At 42.0% G+C, this 13,106-nt stretch overlaps 1 protein-coding gene across 28 annotated transcripts in view; it reads right to left on the bottom strand.

Annotated features, from left to right (window-relative positions):
• The window catches only part of LOC118364073 (regulating synaptic membrane exocytosis protein 2-like), a 205,289-nt gene that overhangs the window by 31,526 nt on the left and 160,657 nt on the right, over positions 1 to 13,106 (bottom strand). For 20 of the 28 annotated variants that reach the window (XM_052489742.1, XM_052489746.1, XM_052489765.1 and 17 more), the window contains 2 exons: positions 10,924 to 11,027; positions 6,867 to 7,030 (listed from right to left, as the gene is read on the bottom strand). The exons of 5 other annotated variants lie outside the window; for them this stretch is intronic. In XM_052489742.1, the coding sequence (XP_052345702.1) occupies positions 6,867 to 7,030; positions 10,924 to 11,027 (268 nt within the window). Of the gene's footprint in view, positions 1 to 6,088; positions 6,216 to 6,866; positions 7,031 to 10,923; positions 11,028 to 12,540; positions 12,681 to 13,106 lie in introns of those variants that run through there. 3 more of the 28 variants (XM_052489757.1, XM_052489759.1, XM_052489758.1) reach the window with 3 other exon arrangements.

Here is a 13,106-nt window from a genome sequence, read left to right as displayed (position 1 = left end):
ACTACTTCTGGAAAGTTCCCTGGCCTAACCCTGTTCATCTCAGTCTGAATGCAGTACGGTGCCAGCAAAACACTTCTATTGAGCTCAGTCGCCAGTCAGAGATGGAGGTGAATGAAATCTAGCCGACAATATTCTCTCTCTACTTCTCCCCTGAACTCAGCAGAGATGACTGGGCATTTATCCACGCTTCCTAGGCTGTCAGCTCCTCTCTGAATTTGTATTATTCATTAGTTTACCATCAGGTGAATTTAGGAGTTTCCTGATGCAATAGAAGACTTGTTGTAACTAGCTAAAACTATACCAGAGGAACATTTTCTCTACAAATTTAAAATCTGGAATGTTCTACTGGAATCCATCCTTCTTTAACTTTGCCACCCTGTGTTGTTTTGCATGGTCATGGTTGGCACTGCCTACAGTCTCACTAGAGGAGGGTAAGGGTTATTAAAACAGCAGAGATGTAAATTACAAGCACACCTCATAAAGCCCATTGTTTATGATAGTAAGTAGAGTCAGTGAGATCTGCTATGTCATGGATTACATAGAGGATTATGTATTAGTCTCCAATAAAGCACATCGGAACCTTTGATGAAGAAGTGACTTCAATATATGCTTTTTATCTCCACTGTGGTGGTGTTGTTTAATCTACTGACACAAAATGACAACAGTGAAGTTGTGGGCTGCTCTTATACATAGTCAAATATTAATTTGAGATCAATATGATTCCTTTATTGATCCCATCGATATGATTATGTAAGCAGCATTTCTATTGCCTGGCTTCATCCTACATGCCAGACAGACAGACCTTCAACAAGGCTTTACATGGCTGCAGTTTATCTGTCCTCAGTTCAGGTGATGGTCTATGAGAGCTATAGCTTGCCTCAAGAATATACCAAAATCACCCATCTAATGTTATGGATGGCCTTCCACCACTCCTCCTCCCCCTCCCCCTCCTCCTCCACCCCCTCCTCCTCCTTAGCTCATGGCTGAGTCTTGTGTCAGGGCCTGTCCACAGTGCTAGGCAGCTTGGAACACTGAGCCTCTCCAGAGACTGGAGGGACTGGTTTCAACCCCAGCTAACTGAACAAACCAACACTGTGTTCCTTCCTTGTCATGCAGATGGTTGCTGTGTCTTTCATTTTCATCTAGGCCAAGATGTTCCCTCAGCTAAAACAAGAGCTGCACAAGTATTTCTGTGTGTTCACGGGCCAACAGGATTTAGTCTGGTTGGCTACTATCCGAGGCGCTGAGTAGCATTTTAATGCATGTTCAATGTAGGTTTGTTCTTAGATAAAAATAGCACAGCCTCTGCACATTTTTGATTTAGAATAAAATACTTAAACAAAAGCATGAAAATGCTTGAACTGAGGTTGAAAAATATGATTGAAAGGATAATTTTTTTCTCAAAACAGCTTTTCAAATGATTAATACTAATTCAAGCTAACTGTAAATAACTTCAGTCACTGAACTGGCAGTGACTGACAGGCACCTTGACAACCGGTTGATGAATGATGAATGTCAGATATGGTCATCTCAGGAAAGACCAACCTTGTCTTTCTCCCCTCTCCCCTCCTCAGCAGCCTCTACTGTGGGATCTAGATAATCTTGCAGAAAGAGCGGCGCTAAAACTGAGGTGATGCAGAAATAATTGGTTTCTATGGAAACCGTGCTCCATGTCAGAGAGTTTGCGTGCGTCCTCCTCTCCTCCTATCTACATGAGCCACAGACACACAGATAGACGGCTGGGTCTCAACGTTGAGTGACTGGGGAATAAGAACAGGATATACTGAGATATGCCTTGTTTCATCATTTCTCTGTACAGCTTCCCTTGAGTTTAAGTGTAGAGTTGTTTATTAATCTTTGAGGGGGTGCAACTCTACGTTAATTATTAAAGACAGATTTGTCCTTCAATGTATTAGTCTTTACTTAAACTCACAAAAATTAGCAGTTACCCAGGTAACAATAATGGATTAAATGGAGAAGAACGAGGTGTGTGTGGGAAGTGTATGAATGTGTGTGTGTGTGTGTGTGTGTGTGTGTGTGTGTGTGTGTGTGTGTGTGTGTGTGTGTATTTAAATGTACTAATGGAAACTAACTTCCTGGACACCACTGGCGACCATTTAGTCCTCTTAGCTTAGTTCAGGTGTGTGTGTGTGTGTGTGTGTGTGTGTGTGTGTGTGTGTGTGTGTGTGTGTGTGTGTGTGTGTGTGTGTGTGTGTGTGTGTGTGTGTGTGTGTGTGTGTGTGTGTGTGTGTGTGTGTGTGTGTGTGTGTGTGTGTGCGCGCATTGGTGAAAAGCGCATAACAAAAGAGCTTGTGTTGTATTATACACTTTAAATGAAATAAACATGTCCATTGATTTATCCCTATTGTCATGTGATTACATGCGTGTGGTAAAAAGGTTATCTTTATCTCCTTGCTGTAAATCATCAACACAACAACTGAACTGAGAGGAGACGTGTAACACTGATCTTGAGATCGGATTGTGAAGACTATGAACGTAATAACCGTTTCCCAGCACAAAACCCTCAAAGGGAAAACTGACAATAATGTCTGTCATGTGTGTCCCTGAGCAATCTACGGCCACTGGAGCTATTCACTATGCTTATTGAGTTATTGAAGAGGTTTGGGTTTCTATACAATGCCCTTGATTTGCCAAATGTTCATTCGTTCTATTAGAAAACTGTCCATGTAGTTCTCTAGTTAGCCTTGTTCATCTCACCTCTTATATGTCAAATTGTTAAGCCAATCGAACGGAAAAGCCACTCAAATAGTGAACCTCTCTGTCTGTCTCTCTGTCTGTCTGTCTGGGAACCTCTCTGTCTATCTGGGAACCTCGCTGTCTGTCTGTCTATCTGTCTGTCTGTCTGGGAACCTCTCTGTCTCTCTGTCTGTCTGTCTGGTGATAGAGGAAATTATGGTTGAAATGACTAATTATGTATACATTCCAATCAGAACTGACTAGTCCAAATGCTATAATGTACTGTACATGTGAATTTTCTCTCTTGCTCCCTTTCCCAATTGTATATAATGTAGTCAGGAGTTTAGTAACAATGAAGGTCTGTTCCTTAGTTCATTCAGTTGTACAAATCTCCAGGTGGTTGGAACGGGCCATCTCCAGATTGTCTAGAATGTTGATTTATACTGACTGGCCTTGACTTCGTGCTGATAACGTGAAGGCTCAAGAGCTAGAGGGCCCCTCTGCTTGTGGAATAGAACGTTTGGAAAACGCTGACGTCATTTTCAGTTTATAACCTGTGGAAATGTGTGTATGCATTTAGTACTCTCTGGAATTAAACGCTCTTACCTGACTTTTAAGACTGGTCTCGATCAACTTCATGCATAATTAATGAACTTACACCTCATTAATGAATTAGAAACGAGTGTGAATTTGGTTTTGGCAATAAAACATACAGGAATTTAGAATTCCTCTATCACTGGGAACCTCTCTGTCTCTCTGTCTGTCTATCTGTCTGTCTGGGAACCTCTCTGTCTGTCTGTCTGTCTAGGAACCTCTCTGTCTGTCTGTCTGTCTGGGAACCTCTCTGTCTGTCTGTCTGTCTGTCTGTCTGTCTGTCTGTCTGTCTGTCTGTCTGTCTGTCTGTCTGTCTGTCTGTCTGTCTGTCTGTCTGTCTGTCTGTCTGTCTGTCTGTCTGTCTGTCTGTCTGTCTGTCTGTCTGTCTGTCTGTCTGTCTGTCTGTCTGTCTGTCTGTCTGTCTGTTTGTCTGTCTGTCTGGGAACCTCTCCAGTATTGTGTGACAGAACTGTTCTGCCTCAGCGTCCCTGTTAAGATCTCCATAATAAGGCTGGTTGAAAGCATTACCTTGGAGCACACAATAACGGAGTAAATGAAAGGTACACAGCAGCATGAGGAAAAACACTTCAGAACACTGTGCTCTCCAGCTCTCCATCCATCTGCTTTTCATTCACAAGGAGACTCATTATCCAGTCCATGCTCTCTGATGCTGTGTTTAAAGGGGCAACACAGGCTTTTACTGTACCTCTACCCAGAACATTACTATTACCATCAACCTCACGGGTTTTCAGTGATCGTACGATGTACTGTACAGACATTCAAAGTGATTACAAAGAGAGCAGCTGAAAGCATTAACAGCCAGGGTTGAAGAGAGTTGAGGTAGTTGTGGACTGGGTTATGGGGTCAGGGGTTCAGAGTCAGGGTCAGCTGAGTTTACAAGCACATAGAGCCAGGCGCAGGCAAGGAAAAGGACATCATACTGACCCAACACAGAGGTACAGACAGACAACAAGTGATTTAGCAACTGACTGACTACAGCCTAGTGTACCATAACTTTGAGTGGCCTGTTTGTTTGCCCACATCAGTAAAACTTTACTTAATAACCTCTTGAAGCTAGGGGGCACTATTTTTATTTTTGGAAAAATAACTGCCTATTTCTCAGGACCAGATGCTAGAATATGCATATAATTGACAGCTTAGGATAGAAAACACTCTAAAGTTTCCAAAACTGTAAAAAAATATTGTCTGTGAGTACAACATTATAACAGTATAACTGATATTGCAGGCGAAATCCTGAGAAAAATTCAATCAGGAAGTGACTCTTATTTTGAAACCCTTGTCTTTCTATGCATCCCTATTGCCCATTGAAAGGGATATCAACCAGATTCCTTTTTCTGTGGCTTCCATAAGGTGTCTACAGCCTTTAGACGTAGTTTCAGGCCTTTATTTTGAAGAATGAGCGTAAACGTCCACATTGCGTAGGTGGTCTATTGTTGGCTCGAAGTGTGATTTTTGTGCAAAACAGAGAGGTAGCCATTTTTCCTCCCGGTCCTAGTGAAAAGCCAACTGTCCCGGTTTATATATTATCGAATAGATATTTCAAAAACACCTTGAGGATTCATTATAAAAAAACGTTTATCATGTTTCTGTCGATATTATGGATATAATTTGTAATTTTTGTCTGCGTTGTCGTGACCGCTATTTCCGGTGGATTCCTAGGCATAACGCATCAAACTAACGGAGGTATAAAAAATATCTTTATTGAACAAAAGGAACATTTGCTGTCTAACTGGGAGTCTCGTGAGTGAAAACATCCGAAGCTCATCAAAGGTAAACGATTCGTTTGATTGCTTTTCTGATTTTCGTGACCAAGTTACCTGCTGCTAGGTGTACATAATGTTTTTCTGGTATATCGATGAACTTACACAAACGCTTGCAATTGTTTTCGCTGTAAAGCCTAATTTCAAAATCTGAGACGACAGGGTGATTAACAAAAGGCTAAACTGTGTTTCGCTATATTTCACTTGTGATTTCATGAATATTAATATTTTCTAGTAAGATTATTTGACCGTTGCGCTATGCTATTTAGCGTAGTTGATGACAATTATCCCGGATCCGGGATGGGTGGTTCCAAGAGAATAAGATCTGAGCATTTAGCATGATGTGGTTTTTCAAAACCAGACTAAAAATAGTCTGTTTGTAAGAAGCTCTTAGTTCCCACTGTGAATGCAATGTAACACTGATTACATTTTATTAGACAGCTAAACTAATCTGTTAGCCTGCTGCTGAGAAGAACTTGCGGGGTTCCAAATCAATTTGTTTTAATCTTGACATACTTTTACAGCCTCTTATGATGACTATCCTCCCTGTTGAAACGAAACAACTGTCATGTCTGTCATATAAAAGTATCATGTAAAACATTATGGGAACATGATAACGGCCATTCCACATAATAATGGATTGATGTTAGATTGATGTTAGATTGAGGGTAGACTGGTAAGGTTTGACCAGACTGAGGTTGGATTGAGGTTAGATTGAGGTCAGGTTAGGTTTGACCTGAGGTTGGATTGAGGTTAGATTGAGGTCAGGTTAGGTTTGACCTGAGGTTGGGATTGAGGTTAGATTGAGGTCAGGTTAGGTTTGACCTGAGGTTGGGATTGAGGTTAGATTGAGGTCAGGTTAGGTTTGACCTGAGGTTGGATTGAGGTTAGATTGAGGTCAGGTTAGGTTTGACCTGAGGTTGGGATTGAGGTTAGATTGAGGTCAGGTTAGGTTTGACCTGAGGTTGGATTGAGGTTAGATTGAGGTCAGACTGGTGAGCTAGTTAACTAGTTACCTGAGGTCAGTCTCTGAGAACCTCCTCCGCAGCATTTCCTCTTCCTCCATCTCCTCCTGTGACTTCTGTGTGACTACAGTGGTCCTCCTCTCACCTCCTTCCTCTTTAGCCTCCTCCTCCCCTTCCCTCTCTTTACCCTTCCCTCTATGTGTACCCCCCTCTTCCCCCCCCACCTCTCGCCCAGCTTCCTCTTCCTCCAGCACCTCCCCCAAATGTTCATCCCCTTCCCATGATTGGTTTCTTGATTCGGAATAGATGAGGACGTGACAGAAGAGCAAACGTAGCACATGCAAAGCAGAAAGGAAATTAAAGAAAGGTATGTGAAACCAAACTGCAGAAACAAGGTCAACAATGAGACAAAATGGAACATACATAAAACAGCTAAACTAAATGATCTAAAAGCAAAAAACCTAGACATGCAGATCTGTTTCAGTTATGTTTCAACACGAGACAACCCATACAGCATACTACATGGTTTCACACCAGTTACGGGCAAACCCCAACCTGAAGCAGTAGAGTTCACATTTAGCTCTATTTTCAGCTAGGCAGAGCCAAACCTGAACTCACTGGACAGTGGGAAATAGCACAATGCTAGCTGTGTATTTTCCCCTAAAGGTAAGAAACCAAGTGAAAACTCTTTTCATTGTGGAAAATGTCTGTACTTGGCAACTTTAGTTGAAAGAAAGCTTCACAGCCTTTGGGGTTTGCCCATCCCTGGCAAGGCAGAGGTGTTGGACCTAGGGCTTCTGTCTCCCCTTGGTGTGTTGCTGCTTCCTACCTGATCTTCTGCTTTCCTCGCGGCCGTTCTGATTGGACAGACATGTAGCTCGTGCTGCTGAACCGAGAGGCACTACTGGTTCTCGACACAGCGGACACGTCGCTTACATCACTGTCCGAAGACTTGGCTGACATGTTGTCTGAACCCCGCTGACCATCCCTCCTCTGTAAAGGAGAAACACACACCACTCAGCACACAACTAAAAATAGACTTGAAAATGCGACTTTGTGGTAATTATTTTGTCCCTTGATGAGTTTTCCCCCTATATATGCTAATTGTAAAGAACATTAAGGACACCTTCCTAATTATTGAGTTGCACCTGCCCTTTAACCCTCAGAACAACCTGAGCAAATTGCAGGTCTACTGAGAGCAAACATGAATGTTGTGAAAATTCTGTGCAACTTCAAGCGCGCGTTTACTGTGAACTGTACCCGCTGTCTGTGAGGCTGTACCCGCTTTAAGTTAGATTTGACAGTGATCAAGTAGGCTACTATGGCTATTTGATCATAATGTAGGCCTACCAGAGTGACCTACCATAAAAAAAGAGAAAATGCATCCCATAACATTTTAACATGGAAAGAGCTGTTCTATCATTCAGCCTACAGTAGCAGCCGATGTGTGGTGTTCAATGTAGGCTACATTCCATGAGATTTTTGAAGAAGAAAAAAAACATGCAGGGATTGACAATAACTTTTATCCACTCAGACAAGGAGGTGGCTGAAAATGTTGTTGGGTTGTTTGATGCAAGAAACCACTTTGCAAAATAAAACATTATTATTCTCATACCATTACTACATAGAATCAGACAAATGATGCTACACATCTTAGCTTATTCAAGCCTGCCTCAAAATACAACACTGACAACAACAAAAAAGCTCTTTATGCTGGCTCATGTTGACACCAATGCTTCTCCTTTGGGTGGTGGACCATTCTTGATACACACAGGAAACGATTGAGCGTGGAAAAACCCCTGTGAAGGCTAGTGAGGAGATAACGGCTCATAATAATGGCTGGAACAGAGCAAATGGAATGGCATCAAACACCTGGAAACCATGGAAACCATGTGTTTGATGCATTTGATACCAGTCCACGGATTCCGCTCCAGTCATTACCACGGCTCGTCCTCCCTAATTGAGGTGGTACCAACCTCCGGCACTTCAAACTTTTTTTACCCATTCACCCTCGGAATGGCACACATACACAATCTGTGTCTCAATTATCTCAAGGCTTTACTACAGTCCTTCTTTAACCTGTCTCCTCCCCTTCATCTACACTGATGAAAGTGGATTTGACAAGTGACATTTTTCCATTTAGCAAACCCTCTTATCCAGAGCCACTATCAGGAGCGCAAGCTTTCTTGCCCAACCTCTTAGCTACCTTAACCGCTAGGGTGTCTGCCGCCTCATAGCTTTCACCTGGATTTACCTGGTCAGGCTATGTCATGGTGGTCATAACGTTTAGAACACTCCGTGTATGTGATGTAGATAATAAACTATTTGCCTATTGCAGGAGTTATAGTCTTGTGGGGAAGGAATTTATCAAAGTATTACTTAGGACATTATAAGATAAAGGACAATAGAACAAACTTTCATGTGGGCAAAATCTCTGCTTTCAATGATTTGTTGGCTTTTTAAGGAGATCCGTTCGTCCAAAAACAATTGCTGGTCGAAGAGCAACTCATTCACATTCCTTATGGCCAATGTTCTAGGAGGAGGACACAGAGAAATACTAGGTTATATAACCAAATAATATTGAGCGATAGTAAAGTTTTCTCCCAGTATAGAACATACTGTTAACCCATTAGTTCAGGTCTATAAAGCCAAAACGTAAGCTAATAAAAATAATTTGGCATAAACAAGAAATGGGAAAAGGACATCTTAGTTTTGTTTTTTTGAGCAAGTTGGTGAACCAAGACTTGATGTTAAAACAAATGAAAATAATCTGCAAAGAAAGAAATGGTATATTAAAAGCTTATCTGTGTCCAGAGGAGCATTACAGTTTGTAAACATGCGGTTATAGTTTGTGGCACTCCTCACAACTAAGAGTTGACAAATGTTTCATTTTCCACCTGCTTTTTAAAGAACTATAAGTGTAATGCATGCTTAGTGTATTCCAGGGCAGTAGTTATCATTCCACACACTTAAAAGGAAGACAGGACAGGATGGACATTCTTTCTCTTATAAGGCTTGGCTCGGGTCTCTTTATAAACACACTTCACTTGACTACTGTCTGTGTGACTCAGGACACAGTCACCGCTACATACCATGGATTCACAGGGTCGATATAATACCTCATGTATGTATTCTTGTTCATGAAGCTTGCCAAATTGTGAATACTGCTGGAATGGGTGTTTGGATAAAAGTGGTTTACATTTTATATGATGCGGTTAACATCCTGTATGTATGATGCGGTTAACATCCTGTATGTATGATGTGGTTAACATCCTGTATGTATGATGCGGTTAACATCCTGTATGTATGATGTGGTTAACATCCTGTATGTATGATGCGGTTAACATCCTGTATGTATGATGTGGTTAACATCCTGTATGTATGATGCGGTTAACATCCTGTATGTATGATGCGGTTAACATCCTGTATGTATGATGCGGTAAACATCCTGTATGTATGATGCGGTTAACATCCTGTATGTATGATGCGGTTAACATCCTGTATGTATGATGCGGTAAACATCCTGTATGTATGATGTGGTTAACATCCTGTATGTATGATGTGGTTAACATCCTGTATGTATGATGTGGTTAACATCCTGTATGTATGATGTGGTTAACATCCTGTATGTATGATGTGGTTAACATCCTGTATGTATGATGTGGTTAACATCCTGTATGTATGATGCGGTTAACATCCTGTATGTATGATGTGGTTAACATCCTGTATGTATGATGTGGTTAACATCCTGTATGTATGATGTGGTTAACATCCTGTATGTATGATGTGGTTAACATCCTGTATGTATGATGCGGTTAACATCCTGTATGTATGATGCGGTTAACATCCTGTATGTATGATGTGGTTAACATCCTGTATGTATGATGTGGTTAACATCCTGTATGTATGATGCGGTTAACATCCTGTATGTATGATGCGGTTAACATCCTGTATGTATGATGCGGTTAACATCCTGTATGTATGATGTGGTTAACATCCTGTATGTATGATGTGGTTAACATCCTGTATGTATGATGTGGTTAACATCCTGCATGTATGATGTGGTTAACATCCTGTATGTATGATGTGGTTAACATCCTGTATTTATGATGTGGTTAACATCCTGTATGTATGATGTGGTTAACATCCTGTATGTATGATGCGGTTAACATCCTGTATGTATGATGCGGTTAACATCCTGTATGTATGATGTGGTTAACATCCTGTATGTATGATGTGGTTAACATCCTGTATGTATGATGCGGTTAACATCCTGTATGTATGATGCGGTTAACATCCTGTATGTATGATGCGGTTAACATCCTGTATGTATGATGTGGTTAACATCCTGTATGTATGATGTGGTTAACATCCTGTATGTATGATGTGGTTAACATCCTGTATGTATGATGTGGTTAACATCCTGTATGTATGATGTGGTTAACATCCTGTATGTATGATGCGGTTAACATCCTGTATGTATGATGCGGTTAACATCCTGTATGTATGATGCGGTTAACATCCTGTATGTATGATGCGGTTAACATCCTGTATGTATGATGTGGTTAACATCCTGTATGTATGATGCGGTTAACATCCTGCTCGGCTTTGATTTGATTGCTGCACGGGACACATTTACTGAACATTTTACTGTGTTAGCCGTAAGTCAGTTTGTATACAAAGTGTCTACTTAATGACCATGTTATGAATAGAAAAGGAAGGAAGGGCTGATATTGGTCTTGCCTTAAGAGTGATAGTCCTGCTTCACGTGTACTGAACATGGATGTGTTAAAGTAACTCCAAATCAGTTTGTTGGTAGAAAAAGTGTGATGCTAACAATGTTCTACTTATGAAAAGGAAAGGAGGGCTGTGTCACTGTGTCTTGCCTTGTTGTAGTCCTGTTCCAGTCTGGAGTCGCACCCGGCCCCCTGCTTGAACTTGTTCACCTTCAGCTTCATCTGTCTGGTCCTCTCCTCCACATCCATAGCACCTAGGGAGCAGAGTGGTCAGTGGAGGTCATACTCAGGAATAGGGAAATCCTGGTTGGAAGACTCCCAGAATCACAAGGGAATCATCTGTTATCCTCCAACCAGGATTTCTGGAAAACCTGGGAATTTGGGGAAAATTCACAGATTTTTGCAACGCTACTCAGGAATCGTCTTTTGAAATGTTTTGGGGGTTCTGGTATAAAGCACTGACTGAACAAGTCCTCAAGATATCGGCATAAAAAAGGTTTCTACTTTGATTAAGGAACCACGCATTACTATGATCCAAAGACTCATTCGGGTATCATTTTCACATGACAACGTTATTGTATAAAAGTGCTGCATGCAGCATTCAGAGTTAGTTCACCCAGACACCAACAGTCAGTCAGTCCATGATGACACATAACAGACGGAAAAATTAACAGTCGGAAAACCCAAACAACAACTTGTAAGAGATATTCAATTTCATAATGAAGGGGTTCACTTGGAGTTTACGTGAAGGGTTTGAATGAAAGGTGTCAGTTATTCCGTGTCAAAATCTCAGACATGCTCTTTTGGGTCTGGAGCCCTAACTTTACTATACAAACTCTTAGCCATAGTTTTACTGAAAGAATTATTCAGAATTTATTCTAAGCAGCCACCAACCTCCCAGTGGGCATGTCAGGTCAGTCAGGTCTGTTAGGTCAGTCAGTCAGGTCAATCAGTCAGTCTGTAGTGTGGGGAGTATTCAGATCAGAGGAACCCTATTCCCTAAATAGTGTTCCTATGTGGCTCCGGTCCAACAGACTAGGGAAAGGGCTAGGTGCCATTTGGGACGACCTCACTTCGTGATGTCAGGCAGACTACAGTAACTCTAGCCATCTTACCTGCATCACCATTCTCTGGACACACTTTCATTCTCTCTACTTTAGATGTGTATGATGGCGGTGGGGAGAGGAAGCACAGGCGCATGAGAGAAAGAAATCACAAAAACAAAGAGCAAATGAATGTAGAAAGATAATAGATGAGACTAAATGAAGACCCCCAGGAATGATGGGAAATGAAAGGACAGCCTCCATGTTAGTTTTCTGCAACATGTGAATATGATTTCCTGTCCTGTCCGTCAGCTTTGTGTGACAGTTGACCTTCTGCTGTAGTTGAGCAACAACAAGCCTTGTAAAGACAATGGTACAGAATGAGATGCACTTTCTGCCATCTTGGTGGCATATCAGGATTCCTAGGTTGTATTTGTACAACATGCCTCAATGAAATGTCGTCAGGGTTGAATATAGCCGAACAACAGACATGTTACAATGAACACAGTTGACATGTATGACCATGCATGCTTACATGTAAGCAAGCACACACAAACTGAGTCAAATCCATCCCCTCCCCCCCAAAAATACATCTCCAACAAGCTCAATCAGCAGGGAAGAATGGACATGAGAAAGCAGGAGTAGGCGGGATGAAGAAGAGGAGGAATGAGGAAGATGAGAAGGAGGTAAAAAGGGGAGGCATACAGAAGAAGGAGGGACAGACCTGAGCTGGTCCAACCTGGTGAGTCCGTGTCTTCTGGGGTCACATGACAAAACACAGATACAGACAGAAGACAGAAGACAGGAAATGGGAGTGAGAGGGCTGACACCATGGACAGGAAGTGACATCACTGTGGAGGGCCCTCTTTCACAGTGGCCGCCGCACAAGTCGGGAGAGGGTCAGAGTGGGGGGGCATGATGGGGAGGGGGTGGCACAAAAACGACAACAACAACAAGCACAGAGCACAACAACACAAACAAAATCATACAGCACAACAAAGAAAGATCACATTAACACAAATTGCACTAATGGACAGCCAAGGAGAAAAGTGAAGAGAAGAGAAGGGTGCAAGGCAGGCCGGGAGCGGCTGTACTAAAAGACCTGTAGTGTTATTGAAAAACAAAGAGGGGGAAAGGTGAGCTGCTGTGTACTGTCCAGAGGAAAGAGAGCTGAAACAGTCAAGTAAACATTAAGGATGGGAGGAAGAGCGTTGGAGCTGACAAAGCAGACAGAAACCCTAAAAGACTTGAGGTAGAAGAGAGGCGGTGGGGGTGCCACTTGAGTCAAGG

This window comes from Oncorhynchus keta, chromosome 31 (assembly GCF_023373465.1).
Source record: "Oncorhynchus keta strain PuntledgeMale-10-30-2019 chromosome 31, Oket_V2, whole genome shotgun sequence".
Classification (NCBI taxonomy): Eukaryota; Metazoa; Chordata; class Actinopteri; order Salmoniformes; family Salmonidae; genus Oncorhynchus; species Oncorhynchus keta.
Note: the sequence above shows the minus strand (reverse complement) of the source record. Positions and strands in the feature narration are given on the sequence as shown.